The 15,608-nt window shown below is 37.7% G+C and overlaps 1 protein-coding gene across 2 annotated transcripts in view; it reads right to left on the bottom strand.

Moving 5' to 3' along the window:
• Positions 1-470: 470 nt before the first annotated feature.
• The window catches only part of WDR11 (WD repeat domain 11), a 37,667-nt gene continuing 22,529 nt past the window's right edge, over positions 471-15,608 (bottom strand). For both annotated transcript variants that reach the window (XM_058810315.1, XM_058810316.1), the window contains exons 16-29: positions 15,202-15,349; positions 14,790-14,896; positions 14,207-14,321; positions 12,404-12,575; positions 9,837-9,945; positions 9,043-9,105; positions 8,029-8,094; positions 7,171-7,339; positions 6,839-6,934; positions 6,317-6,482; positions 5,390-5,487; positions 3,892-4,037; positions 3,044-3,123; positions 471-2,514 (exon numbers count right to left, since the gene is read on the bottom strand). In XM_058810315.1, the coding sequence (XP_058666298.1) occupies positions 2,357-2,514; positions 3,044-3,123; positions 3,892-4,037; positions 5,390-5,487; positions 6,317-6,482; positions 6,839-6,934; positions 7,171-7,339; positions 8,029-8,094; positions 9,043-9,105; positions 9,837-9,945; positions 12,404-12,575; positions 14,207-14,321; positions 14,790-14,896; positions 15,202-15,349 (1,693 nt within the window). In that variant the 3' untranslated portion in view covers positions 471-2,356. The remainder of the gene's footprint in view (positions 2,515-3,043; positions 3,124-3,891; positions 4,038-5,389; positions 5,488-6,316; positions 6,483-6,838; positions 6,935-7,170; positions 7,340-8,028; positions 8,095-9,042; positions 9,106-9,836; positions 9,946-12,403; positions 12,576-14,206; positions 14,322-14,789; positions 14,897-15,201; positions 15,350-15,608) is intronic.

Genomic DNA, 15,608 nt, shown 5'->3' with positions numbered 1-15,608 from the left:
AAGGAATTCTCAAAGGGGTTTAAAGGAGTTAAAATCATATTTATTTAAAAAATTCATTCAGTTCACTTTCTAGGCTGTGAGAACAGAAAGGGAGGAGGTTTCTTTCATCACTTCTTTCTGTGCTTTGCAAAACTCAGGATGTGCAGACCGTGTCCTGCTCTAATTTAACCCATACACATTTTGTGTTTGCTGCTAAAGCCTGGGAATGAATTCTGCTCAAACACAATGTTTCATTAGAACTAATATGGAAAATGTGACTCAGATGCACAAAGGATAATCACTTCCTCTATTAAAGCAGCCCTGAGCATTGTTCCTGTCCAGAAGGCAAAATGACAACAGTTGCACAAGCAGCACTCAATTCCAATGATGGGTTTGTATTAAATCAAGACATACAGAGATTTTAAAAATATTTTTATTATTGTAATGAGACTGCAATATTATCTAAATAAACTTTTCAATCACTATTACACTCTATTTTCCTCAGGAAGGTTCCAGTTGGGAATGCCACAAAGTATCCTGCAACCTGTACACTTAAAAGTTTATAGAAACATTCAGTATTAAAAGGCCTTTGCAATATGTTGTTGTTTTTGTTTTTTTAACCATCAGAGTTATAAATCCAAGTGTGTACTGAAGTTGATTTATCTCAGAGACCCACTGAGTTAAATTTGACAGCTTCAAGGGCTGTCAAAGAACAAGTTTGGGTGTGCTCACAACTCTGTGTGAGTCTTGTCCACCAGGGTTGCCACAAAAGCAGGAGATGGAGCAGAGCTGTAGCAGTCACTGTGAGCCAGAATTTAAACCACTGCTAATTACAGCTATTTTTGATTAATTCTGTTGCTCACATAACACTTAAGGCAAATTTCCTTGTATACTCATTTTCCCAAGCTAAAGCAACAACATAAGCACAGTTCACAATACACTGAACAAAAGGTATTTTAAGGTAATTTATGTAAGATGTGGCAAGAACAAATACAACACATTGCAGTTTAACTCCTACATTTCTGCTCAGAATAATGAAACTCCCTTTTTCAGTTTGTATTCAAAAAGACTTGAACAATCTACCCTTTCCAATTTTAACAGAAATGTTATTTAAGACTTGAACCAAAAGTTTTTTGGAGCTGGAGATGTCCCAGGGTTGATGGGAGTTCTGAACACATACCCACAAATCCTTGAACAAAAGGAGAATCCAATGCACTGTTACTGCAAGGAGACAGCACAAATGAGAGACATTTTACAGGATTCTTTCCAAGACAACAAACTCAACTTCAGTAGCTCCAACAAGCTGGGAACAAGAAGAATTTAGGCTTTTAGCCTAATGCCACAGTCTTCAGTTTGCAAGGGCAGTGTACCATCAGCAGCCACTCCTCAGCTGTGAAATTCCTCATCAGTAATACACAGAAAAGAGACATCTGACATTAGAAACAATAACACAAACAAGTACTGAAATACTGGCAAAAAATCACAATAGAGGTTTTTGGTGGCCTCCCTGTGTATGTGGACCATCAGGTATGTTAGCAAGAGCAGTATCTCGTGAAAGAGCCACTGTTTGGGCTTTGCACAATGCTGTTTTCACCTTTTGTTAATCAGACATTCAATAACTCAACAGAGACTGGGGACAGCACCAGCAGTGCCCTGACCCTGCTGCTCTGGAGGGAAAACCTTTTCCCACCCTTGGACAGGCAGAATTCAGCCCCCAGGGTGTGCAGGGAGTGCACACTTGAAAATAAAATGGAATATAACACTCCCTTAACTGGAAAAAGTGATGTTTTATGGATTTCTGGAATGTCAGGAGAGCAACATTTGTAAGTGAACCTGTTAAAGATTCCATGCCAGGCAGTTATGGAAATGACAATACAGTGAATTGATTTAAAATAACAGTAATTTTTAACAAGAAATTGGAGTGAAAAATCCATGATGTTCCAGGAAAGAACTGTGTGCTTTGTGATCTCTATTTATTTTTAAATATATTTATATTTTTACAGTACAGACTAAATCATTTTTACATATAAATACAACAGTATTGAAGTTTTATTAAGATTTGATTTTTAGAAGTAAATGGACCAGACTTTGACACAGGTATGGAAGCCTTTCAGCACATCTTCAAATTTGGTTCCTGCTACAACTGAAAAAGTGGAAATATTATTGTATAACTTTATCATAAGCTTCTTTCCCCTCCTGTGAAAGTGCAGACAAATTTAACAAAAAGCAACATCACAGCTCTTAATCCTGACTTCCAACACATTTAACAGTATTTGCTCCAATCCCACAGATCAGCTATGACAGTGATTCAAGAGAAAAGTGAATTTTCACCCAGTGGAATCCCAGTCTGCCAGACAACCTCTGAACCACAGAACTCTCACTCCTGTGTCACCTCCTCCTTTGGCTGCTTGAGTTCACTCAGAAGCTCCTTCCCACTTTCTCCTGCTTTTGAGGCAAAGAGAGCAGCTCCCTCCTTAAAGCCCAGGAGCTTCAAGCTTCTGGCATAATCTGCATACACAGCATGGATCAATTTATGTAAATGAGGCATTAAGGAAAATACAAATTAATAGCAAAACAAAAAAAAAAATTCAGAATCCCTTTTTTTCCCCTTCTTACTCCTTACCTCTCCCAAGGTGAAAATGCTGAACATTGCTACCCATTGTGCTAATCCATTATTTTTCAGCACAAGTAAGAAAAAAAAAAGTTGCTTTAAATTCTCCTTTTGAACTCATATTAGTATTTATAAAGCAACAGGCAGAATGCTGCAAACTAAACCAGACAGATTTCAGATATGCTTACGTACCTACCATGATACAAAGGCATAAATTGCAACAGAAATCTTAATGACATAAAGATTTTTTCATTAATCAGACTTGAGCATATCTACATGACTTATTAGTGGCATTTTTTATTTACAGGCTGATGACTCCATAGGTATTATTTACATATGCATTATTATTTATAGTATATAACACAAAAGTTTGTGCAACTGCTCAGCTTCCCAGAACACCAGGTCAGATGTGAAGATTTAGCAATCAAAGACAGGATTTCAGAAAAAGGATATTTGTATCATCATTAACTTCAAATGCCCCATACTTCAAACAAGCTTCTACAAATAAAGCTGCTCTGTCAAAGTACCTCATACTGTAAAATGGAAAAAAAAAAGAGAATAATTTGTTAGGATACAAACCAGAAAAGTATTCCAGGACATCACACCAAAACATTTGCAGAGAGGCTTTCCAAAACTCTTTTATATCTCCCCTTCCTCCTTGCACTCATGAACTGACACTTGCTATAAATTTTCCTGAAAGATCAGGGCTGAAGTTACTCAGAAAAAATCATAGAGACTATAAATCATTGCTGCTGGGTCCATGGGAGCTGACAATCTGAAAGCCTGCAGTAAAATGAAATGCCAGTCAGAGCCCACAGGTTAAAACTAATTAAAGACTAGCATGCTTGTGGGAAATGGATTTGTAGAGAATTCTCAAAGTTTGACAGAAACTTCACACAGTATGTATTTGTATGTAAACTCTGAGATAAGAAATACTGACTTAGAAATGCTATGGAATGGGACAGATATTGTTACGAGAGAAATGGAACTAGGAACAAGTTTTAAAGGATGGTTTTGTAAATAAGATTATATACTTTAGAGAAATATAAGAAATGCTTTTAATGTATTGTAATTAGGAAATAGTTGGCTTCTGATTGTGATAACCTGAATTATAACTATTGTCTGTATTGTCTCACCCTTCACATGAGACTGAAAATGGAATAAAAGTTTGTAAAAACTCCTCTCAGCTGCCCCATCTCTGGGTCAGAAAAGGGCTCAGTCCAACACATGTGAAAATAGAAACAGATATCAGAAATAAGTGTGGACAAGAGAAAGCACAGGCTGTGCTGCTCCACCTTTACCTGTGTAACATCTCTGCAACTTTTGTGAAGCAGCCAAGAGACAAGAGGACCAGAATGGCCTTGGATTTCTGGTTGACCTGCGGGGAGCAGAGGTGATCGACCCAGCGGCGCAGCACGTCCGCGCACTCCTCCGAGCTCAGGCGCACCTGGGGACACAGCAGAGCCTCAGGCAGCTGCCACACACCCTCACCCCGCTGCATTCCCCTCAGGCAGCACCCTGGGCAGAAGCAAAAGCATCTGAAAACATCAGTATTTCATAAAAAGCATATTGCTTGAGTTAACAGGGCATTAAGGAAAATCAGAGACATCTCGGTATAAAATACGTCACTTGGGTTGCTGTGGAGAGCCTGGTTCAAGCATGGCTTAAAGAAAGAGGCCATGAAGGTATACAGCTGATGGGAAAGTAAGGGGTAGCTGTGAAGCAGCATTTCCCAGGCTTGATTCTGTAAATAACTAGGTTCTCAGGCACCTTTTCTATAAACAGCAGGATTCTCAGACAGTCTTCTCATAACAGTCCTTGGCTGCTCTGGGAACAGATATGAAGGTTTTGAGAACTTTTCATATCACAGTGAGAACACTAATTTTGGTTTCAATAAACAACCACGGGTATTGTAAACAAAAGGAGGGGTTAGAATTTTCTCTGTAACCTATCGTGAGCTTGGATTTTGCAATATGCATGAAGTTAATTAACACTATTATAAAGGGTGACTGATTTGATCAATAAATCGGAGTCGATGCTGATCAACAACAAGATGGATCGTCTCCCTTCACTTTCAACAGGTTGCTGCATTTTTACCTGTGATTAACATAATTTTTACCCCAAGCTGTTCTAAACTTTTTCTAAATCAAGAAGTTACTTTACTGAAGACTTAAAAAAAAAATCTTCATTTTTCTGGAAAGCAGAATTTCACTTAGAAAATCTAAGTACTAACTTTTCCATTATTTCTTCAGGAAACAAAACAGAAACTTTACTTAAGAGATGCTGAAAAATATTTACTAATTCCTGCCCATTTATAATGTGGAGAATTAATGCTGTGCCTGGGTAGTTTTGCTGTAATTTGCTGTAACAGAAGGTGATGCCAGTTAATGTGGGTGGTGGTAGTTGTGAAATCAGCTCACACACTGCACAGAGCTCAGCACGAAGTCACTGCTCAGTTAATTATCCACATCCAGGAGTGGGGTTTTGTAGTTTATTATCAGTTTATACTGCTGCAGCTATGTGGACCTTCCCAAACTGCTGAAAAATTAGGAAACTGAATATTCCAAGCCTTTTTTAGGCCCCAGTCCTGTAATGTGGACAATGACAGCAGACCTGTGTGGTCAAAATGCTGAATAATCTGCCAGTCCTGATTGAATGGCTTGGCTTCTCATAGCTGTATGGTATTTCTAATTGATGTTTCAGTGATTCAGGGAACTCCAGCACCCAGCTCAGCCTTCCTAAGCACAGATGCTGAGCAGGTGGTTGGTGCTGTCAGCCTGGGGAGTGAGGAATTCTCACCTTGGCCAGCCAGGCTGCTCGGTTCCACTCGCCGTAGGTCTGCAGGTAGCGACAGGCGTCTGCAGCCTTGTCAATGAGACACAGCAGCTGCACCCCCTCTGCAAAGAAACAGGCACTCCTCTCAGGAAACAATCCAGGGAAAAAGGGCTGCTGGGTGTGGAAAAGGATCCCCACACCCTCAGCACATGAAGATGTTGAGGCTGCTCTCCATATAACCTGGGTGCCAGTTATTGCATCTTCGCTCTGGGCTACAGAGGCCACACAAAGCTCTCATTGATCTTTGTTCTGAACACAAATTTAGGGGTTCACAGGATTTCTTATCATGGAGACATAATGATCTTTGTAAATTAAATAAACAGATTTCATGGGTAGTTCTTTATTTTAATTTAATGTTGTCCACAGGGCAATTATTAACAGTCTACAGAGTGGAAAGTAGTTTTTTCCAGGCAAGTACACACTTTTAACTTTCTCAGCATGTTTGAGTATTTCAGCTGTATGGTTATAACTGAAGTAGTTATGTTTCAGCTCTTGCATTGAGCAAAATTAACCTGTACTTGTAAGAAAACACATATTATGAAAAAAGTTCTGAACTGAAAAGGAGACTAAATCCATATTTCACATTTTGTAATAGGAACACCGAATTTTAGTTAATCCTTTAATTAGAAAAGTGGAAAATACATATTATGTTCTCAGCTTCTTTTTGTGCCAACAACTGCTAAAAGATTTACTCCAGAAGTGACTTTTCCAGTGAAAATAAATCAAGACAAGCTGGATTTTATAACTCAGTTACTGATCATTTTTGTGTTAACTACTCTGTGTAGTGTCTACTAGAGTACATCCATCACAGCAGGATTCACTCCTATTTCACTGGCATCCTTAAAAATAATGAGAATTATCACTTTACAAGCAAAGAGAAAGATATTTTACCTGCAAGCTTTCCATTGGCTATCATGTTGGTTGCTACCAGTTTAATGGTGCTTTGAGATGGCCCTGATGAGGTGACAGTTGTGACCAGGCAAGCTTTGAGTGAATCACAGTAATAATGTGCATTCTCTGAACTGGTTTCCAGCAGCAGTTGCACTGCTCTGTCAGTCTGGCAAGAGAAAAAAAATACAATTTTGACCACAATATATTAATTTTGTTTAAAAGCCTTTCTATTTTTACCCTTTTTAAGACATGGAACAAATAACAATGGAAGTTATTCTAAAACAGGCTACAAAAATATCTCACTGTCTATTAATGACTAAGATTCTACTTTAAATAGGACATTGTCAGTAAGAACAGCATTGAAAATTCATCATGAATTCAACATAAGAATGCAAAAACTCTGTACTGAGTTCATATAAGTAGGAAATAAAAAATAAAGTTAGAAAAAGCTTTCCTTGAATAGGCTAAGTACACAAAACAGACAGGGAAGAAGAATAAAAAATTCAAATATTACCCACAAACCTGGCCCAAGAGAAGAAGTTGATCAGCACATTTCCTGGTATGATCATATGTTGATCTCTTCACTTCCTGGAGATTTACCCTTTCCAGCTGGAATTTCTGGACAAAGAAGGAAAAATATTTTAAATGTAAGCCTACCATAAGAAATAAACCCAGGCTTTTAAAAGATATTTACATATCTTGCCAGTTTTTGGACCAGCCTCTATTTTTAAGTACAAGGAATGTTTTAACCCAGACTGGTATGTTCCTAATAAAAGTGAAATATGTACAGGGAGCTGAGTGTTTATTGTACTGATGACATTCCTTTAAATTTGGTTTTGAACTCTTTGACATACCTGGAAGTAAGAATTTTCACAGAGCACATCATAGCATATATCCAGAGGATTACCCAGCTGCTCCTGGAGGACAGCTGTGTCTGGTTTGGCAGGCTTTTCCTGGCATAAGCTGTGCAAATAGTGGGCAGCAATAGTCCAGAAGTGCAGCTCAGATTCATCCCCATACAGTCTGAGAAGATACAAAGCAGGACATCATAATCACATAAAAATATGATATATTTCATTTTCTCAAGGACTGTGCATTCCTGTGGATAACACAAATACTTTGCTTTATCAGTGGGACAAACTGTGAGAGAGGATTATGGAATGATATTCATTACAACAGCAATTAAACCCCAGAAATATTTAGCACAGAAATATGTGGAAATTGATATTTATTATTATTTTGCACTTAAGTCACTGATATCCTCTTTCAACCACAAGTTGAAAGTTTGAAAACCATCTCTGAGCACAGACAGACTAAAATTAGCTCAGTTTATGCAGAGGAACCACACAGAACAATGACACTTGAAATAAACCCCAGGCCCTGCCCTGTTTGTACAGAGCTGTTGTGAAGTTCTAAATGAAATTTTGGGGCATGATCAACTAAATGTAATGTGGCTGCCAGAGCTGCAGTTATAAAAGTGCCACCAAGACTGAGGGAATTTCCTTGTATCCAACAAGCAAATAAAACTGTGTCAGTGAGGTAAAATTTCCATTTTGGTCCTAAACCCACTCTACTCAATGAGTAACAAAGTAGTTTAGGGACTGTGCTAAGGACAACTGGGAGAGTTCCTAAACCTCAGCTCATTCCTGTGCATTAATAGCATCAAGATTTTCCTAGCAAACATTTCCTGTATTCATCTGAATCTCTTCTACCTGGCAACCAGGAGACATCTCTGAAGGAGAGTAAAATCTGGATCAAGCAGAAGTTTCTTTATGTCACTGCAAAAGAGAAAGTTCAACTGTAAAATGCTGGGCAGGACTTTTTGTTTGGTTGGATCCATCACATACAAACTGAAAAGATCAACCCCAAAAATACAGAATTTCTTTTCTGAAATGAAAAAATGCATCTGTTAAAACAACTGCAACAGGAATGATATATAATTTGAAATATAGCTGATCTCCAGGGGCAAATGCAGGGAGTCCATCAGGAACTCTTTATCCTTGCAATATAGGGAATCACCACCAGGGTGTATGCAAAGCTGCCAATTAGTCTGCAGTAATTCTACTAATTACAACATTAATTCAGCTACGAATAACCTTGCAGCTATGTAGAGTCACAGCAGAAGGGATGCACATGCAGGAATTTAGGCTTTCCACAGGTGTTTCAGACTGGATAAAAACAGGCTGTTACCTTTGCCATCCTACTAAATGAAAGGAAAAAGGAAAATGGACAATTTATTGTATATTTATTAGCTTTAACTATAATTTTCAAGGTTTAAGTGGAATGTCAAAATCTGTTTTCTCTGTAAATAGAGCAATGTGAATCAACATAACTCTGGAATTATATCTTCAGCAAAGGATTTTTGGAATCATCTTTTTTTCCTCACAAACAAACCTTGGAGTATTTAGGTAGCAGTGTGCAATGCAGTCTGGATCAGCATAAAGAACCCCTAAACCCCTGAGAAGCACTGCTTAAAATATTCCAAATGCTCACAGGTCACTTGCAAATCATATACTGACCCTATCAGTACCTTTAAAGCACCAAGTTAAAAATTAAATAAAATTTACATTAAAAATCCTTTTTTAAAAATAAAACCTGTCATTACTCAGGCACATCTTTAGAGAAGAGAATTCTTTCTTCATTAACTGTGAATTGCCACAAACTTCAGATATTTTGCCTTCTCAGAATTCCATAGCTCACACAAGTAATAATAGAAAAAATCTTACTTGGACAATGAATTCAACTGCTCTTGAAGAAGGCTTTTAATATTTTCATTCTCTGGATAATCACTGGAATAAAAAAAAATAGAGGTTTCCTGTGTTACAAAAAGGACAGAATTATCTGAAAAGAGCACTACTTGTAGGAGAAAAACACAGGTTAACAATTGTTACACATTAACAATGTTTCACATTCTTTGGGTAAGCCATTCATGCAGGATTCTTTATCCAGTTATGAGTTCCAAAATAGCAGTGAAAGATTTGGTTTGCTTCCATTGAGTCTCAGAGTAAATGCCAGTCTTTCTTTTCCCATTTTTCTTTTTTTCATTAATCATAAAATGAATAAAAATGGCAATGACCATGAGCACAGTCCAGGACACAGAAATGTGCTCCTCTGGTGATGTGGATGTGGCTCTCCAGGAGTACAGACAGGTCTATGAGGATATCAGAATATCACTTTCATTTACACTTTAGGAACAACTCTGATGGCTGCATTAACTTCTAGAACAAAGAGAACACAGTTTTTCTCAGAAGTAATACAAAGCCATAAAAATATTGCCAGGACTGAAAGCAGACTGCAGTTTTTAACAGCCAAGTGCTACTGAAAGCCAGAAGAAATACCTGACCTTAGAGCCTTACCTATATTACTTTCAATAATAAATAGTGAACTAATTATAATTTTGACTGTCCCCAAGAGTGAGGAAACTTATACATCCAACAGTTATTTGCACAGAAAGACTAATAAAAGATATAGGCTTTAAAAAATAATAATATGTTTTATATAGATCTATATTTCTTCTTACATGTCCATGATATCTAGAGAATATTTCTCATCCCAGGGTTGATGCAGCAGGAATGCTTTTAAAGCTAATGAAGCCCTTGGAACAAGCAGGTAGGGACACCAGACAGGTTCTGAAACAAAAGGAAAAGATTCATTGTCCAGGGAGTCATGTGCAATAATGCTGTGCTCATTGATCAGAAAATGTGCCTGCAGAAAATATAGCACAGAAAATGTATTACAGAAAATGCACCACAGAAAATATCTCACCAGAAAATGGGCACAAGAAAATGTATCACAGAAAATGGGCATCAGAAAATGGGCACCAGAAAGTGTATCACAGAAAATGTACCACCAGAAAATGTATCACAGAAAATATCCCACGAGAAAATGGGCACCAGAAAATGTATACATCCAAAAATGTACTTCCAGAAAATGTATCACAGAAAATGTCCCAGCTTGTTTGCAAGCACCAGGAAAATCATACAAAAAAGTCTTTCCACACACCCAGCAGAGGCTGCTAGACATAAAAGCTTATCACTACACTCAACAAAAACATTTCATAGAGGATACAGGGTTATCAACCATGGTCAAATGAGAATTTCAGGATATTCCACAGTGGGTTTAGCCATAGACTCCTGGAATGCATTTTACTGGCTTTGGCAGAGCTGTGTGCAATGATTATTGCTACATGGTACACAAAGCAAGTAAAGCTATACCAAATATATCCTAAAGCATATTTAGTTTTGCTTTGTCCCCCTAATTCTTACAGCACAATACAAGGATTAAACCCCATCATCTGGAAAGGATGGTGGGAAGTTTAATGAGATACAAATGATCCATCAGTGCAATATACAGTATAACACAAGGATTAAACCCTATCATCTGCAAAGGATGGTGGGAAGTTGAATAAGATAAAAATGATCCATCAGTGCAATATACAGTATAATACAAGGATTAAACCCTATCATCTGCAAAGAATGGTGGGAAGTTGAATAAGATAAAAATGATCCATCAGTGCTGTCACACAAGTGTAGAAGTCAGGAAGTGTATCCAGTACAAGGTGTGATGACAGGCAGCAAATGCTACCCAGTGACTGAGCAGTAAAACAAGCACCAAAATCAGCTCCATCATTAAACATTCACAGCTCCCTGTGCTTCGTGTGCACTGAGTGATGCAGGACTCTTGTAAATGTGATTTGGTAATTAAAACATTAGCACAGAAGGACAGCTCAATCACAGCAGCCTTACAGCTGGCACAGCCTCATTTCTGTGTGCTTGCCTTTACATTCATCTTTAGAACTTAATATTGCAGAAAACTCCTTTGGTAGCAAAAATGGCTGTGATAAATTACATGTTTCATCAAACAAACCCACACCACAGCTCCCCACATCACAGTTTATTGCAGATGTCTTAGAATCTACTGGTTTTAAGGAAATTACTTAGGGAAGTTTTATGAGTAAAGGTAGGATTGACTCAAAAGGCAACAACAAGAAGAGTTATTTGGAACACCAGTAATAATAAATACAAAAAAATGTAGTTTAGTTAACTAGTTAAATATTTCAACTCCCTTCTTAGACATATGGCTAAAAAGGCAAAGAGCACTAATATTGCTATTTTAAAGGTCAGTTTGAAGAGCAATGAATCAATCTACAGACACCTGAAACAAAAATCAGGAAATACATTTTACCCATCAACAAATGTTTCTAAATCATGTAATGAGTATCAGTGATGCAGGTACTGATACCTAATTGATGTGCCAATGCTTTTTAAGTCAATTTGCTAGATATCTGTACAAAAAGCTCTTATTTTCTTCATTTATATTTAAATTAAGATATTAAAAAGTATGTGCTATTTGGGATATTAAACTTGTATTCAAAAACCCATGCATATTATTGGATTTTTCTGGGTTTGTATTGAAGGCACTTGAGACAATAGTTCATGCTGGGACTCAGGTGTTTATTATTTCTTATTACTAAAATAGTCTCACTACTGTGAGTTCAGCAGCTTTTCATTAGAAGGCACAAAATGGCCAACAATCTCTTGTTCCAACGTCTTTTCAGACTAAACTGTCCAATTAAGGACTGACACCTGGATTATTTTCCCTTTTTAACCCAATAACTGAACCCACAGAGCCCACAGTGAGGACTTTTCTGCCCAATTACAAAACCAAGAAGAAGAAGGAAGAGGAAGCATGAAGAAGAAACTCAGGACAAAACCCTGTGCCCTCCATCTTGCTTCCATCCACAACATACTAAAAATCCCAAAACCTCAATTCCTCACCAAGTGATACACCTACATTACTCTCTATAATTTATTGCACACTTTTGTGGATTGAAGGAATTGAATCCTAGAAGTCTAGGAAACTTTCTCCGTGAATGAGGGTCCAAGTTAGTGCTCCCCTGGGGGTCAGGACACCCCAGAGCAGACAGAGAAATATTTCTGGTGCTCTGGGTTTCCACACATACGACCTAAGCATTAAAAAATGACCTGTAGCCATGAAAAGCAGTAGAAAGGCACCAATAACTCCACGTGTGACAAGCCCCTGTTCAACAAAGAAACAAAAGTGGACAGCAAGGAAGACAAGACCTACCTATCAAATCCTGCTCATCCATCCTGAAACACGAGGGCTTCATGGACAAGTCCAGCACTCGGATGCATCCATCATCAGATGCCAGCACCACTTTGTCTGACGTGCACCAGTCCACGTCCAGGAGCCGGAAATTCACGTTTCTGCCACTCCTTAAACTGCTCACCATTTGTACCTGCAAAAGTTCAGGTGTTTTTTATTTTTAGCATCTTCTCCATCACCCATTGTGAGGCTGTGTCACACACCCAGGAGGCACAGCACAAAATTCACCATCAAAAGTGAAGTTAGCCATAAATCATTTCAATAATGGTCTTTTCTGGAGAGCAGGGAATTTAGAAACCTTGGAGTAGGTCACATGGTTGCCCTGGAACAATACTATTTCCTAATTTAGGGCTGGGAAAAAATCCTTTTGAGCATAGTGTATGTCACAGACACCTTTTATGAAAAATCCTTTTGCTAGGATTTTCCTCCTGAGAAGCTCAGAGGCCTCAGGAACAAAATGTAACCAATGATTATCTGCTGCTGTGGAATGCAACAGGTGCATCTGGGATTGGTCTCATGTGGTTGTTTCTAATTAATGGCCAATCACAGCCCAGCTGTCTTGGACTCTCTGGTCAGTCACAAGATTCTTTTATCATTCCATTTTTTTCCTATTCCTTTCAAGCCTTCTGATGAAACCCTTTCTTCTATTCTTTTAGTATAGTTTTAATCTATAATCTTCTTTTAATATAATATATATAATAAAATAGTAAATCAGCCTTCTGAAACATGGAGTCAGGATTCCCATCTCTTCCCTGGTCCTGGGACCCCTGTGAACACCACCACAAGTGTACAGCTGCCTTTCTGTTATCTTTTCTAACAGGACAGGATTAGATGTATAATAAAACTGAGACTATAAAATATGACTACAGATATTCTGAAAGACTTTTGACTGAAAATGAGAATTTAATTTTAAATGCTTTCATGTAGGAAACTCCTTTAACCTAGAAAAAAAGAGGGAACAGTTACAGTATCTTGTGGCATCAAAACCATTCAAATGTGCTTCAAGGTGAGACTCATTGGGTAATATCCTACTCAACTTATGTAATTCCCAGTAGTTGTTCAAATCTGCTGCTCATTCTTATCATCAGTGGAGTTTCATATTGCACTAACTAAGGGTCTGAGTTTGGAGTTGGTGCTCATTACAAAGGAAACAGGAAAAAAACTAAAATTTCTCTTTCATACCCTGATACCCTGAACTTATCCAGGGGCTAAGGTAAAACAGTTCAATTATATTTCCTTCCCCATGGTACTATAATCCCCTGAGAGACCTAAAGCAAACCCCAGAGGGTTTGTGAACATAACTAGAGAGTTTCTGAGTAAGAAGAGAAACTAGAGAGTGTTAATGAACAGGTGTCTGGCTTTCTGGTATTCCCTAACAAATTAAATCTATTGACCATACACAGAAAACCTGCAGTGAAAGCAATCTCCTGTCCACAGATTAAAGTCTCAGACTGGGGACTCCCCCTTAAATTTTCAAGGTATTGAAAAATACTTAGATTTTCAAGGTCTGCCTCAAAACCATCACAAAAGGATGACAAAGAGGATCTCAGACATTGTCAGCTTTAGGAATGGAAGACACTTCTCATTGATGGCAGCTCTAAGATAATTTATAGGGAGTAAAATCTTCTGAAGAAGCCATATGACTTTATCATGCAACTGCCAGTAGAAATCCTGACTCAGTAAAACTTAATCCCTCACTCATCTGATTTTCAGTGATGAGTTGGGCTATGAAGAGAAGTGTCCATCAAACCCACAGCCACTTACCTCTTTTGAATCCCAAATTTCTACCCCATCATTGTACATTGCAAGGAGTTTTTGGTTTCCTTTCCCTGGGGCAAACCGAATTTTTTTCACCCAGCTCCGGTGAGTAGGAATCCCCCTAAGCAAAGACAAGATTAGGATCCATCACTGTACACCCAATTTTGTAGGAAATGGAATCCTTTCCAGGAACTTTGCAGATCCTGGTATTGCACAGACTGAGGAGAACAATCCCTCTATATAGATGCACACACAAATGGATGTCCAGATTATGAATTTATTAAACTAAAATGATGAAATGCTTGGAATAAACACTACAATACTTAATATTTTCCCAGAAGCCATTGCAGATTTAATGTTAAAAAAAGATATCTAGCTGGTTTTAAAACCTTGATTAAATGTTAATTCTTCTGAAAACACAAGAGATTAAATGTAGGGAACTGTGACACAGTAGACATTTTCTGAATTTTTATTTCAAAATATTTGCATTTTTCCCTACAGCAAAGAACAAAAATGAGGAAGGATGAAAACATTCCACATTCTAATACTCATCAATCTCATGTTTGACAGACTTAATTTGCATTCATACCTGGATACTCTAGCTTTCAAATCCCAGAAGTTTAAGTTTCCATCCACATCTCCAAGAACCAGGATATCTCCTTTCCAGGCAATACAAGTAATGCTACCCATACTTCCCTGAAAATATTTAAGAAGCAGAAAAATAACTTGTGATTAACAGACTCAAACATATGAATAAATATTTCAACATTAGTATTCAATTAAAAAAATTATACAACATGATAGACAAAACTACTCAGTTAAAACAGGAAAAATTATTCATAAGACTGTGAAAACAAAACTGCTGTCAGTTTTTATGTTGGAATTAATTTCAGATTTCAAAGTACTACATTACTGACTTGCTGCTACAAAGCTTATCCTTGATTTTTTTCTAGCAATCAAAGCTAAGCAAAAAATTCAAGCATCAGTGATAGAAAACTCACATCTGGAGGAATTCTTGCACTGTCTTTGACTGAGTTTCCCTCCACTGTGAGATGATAAACCTGCCCATCAGCACCTGTAAACACAAAGTGCTCCCTGGCAGAGATGTTCTGGCTCAGCTCTGATTTACTTTCAGCTTCCTGCAACAAACTTTAAAAAGAACATAATGAGACATAATTATTTCTTTCTTGAAATCAGAATTGCAAGACAAATTCTACCTAATGCATAGAAACAATATACACACAAAAAAAGCAAATACCCTTTTAAAGAATTTATATAACAGTTAACTATTTATTACTTCCACTCTTGTGGAAAGGACAAGTAAGAGTTTTACTTGAAGAACCAGGTCACCAATGGACTGCCACAGACACACCTGAGAGTACCAGGTACAGCAAAGTCCCACATGCAA

Source organism: Ammospiza caudacuta, chromosome 9 (genome assembly GCF_027887145.1).
Source record: "Ammospiza caudacuta isolate bAmmCau1 chromosome 9, bAmmCau1.pri, whole genome shotgun sequence".
In the NCBI taxonomy this organism is placed as follows: Eukaryota; Metazoa; Chordata; class Aves; order Passeriformes; family Passerellidae; genus Ammospiza; species Ammospiza caudacuta.
Note: the sequence above shows the minus strand (reverse complement) of the source record. Positions and strands in the feature narration are given on the sequence as shown.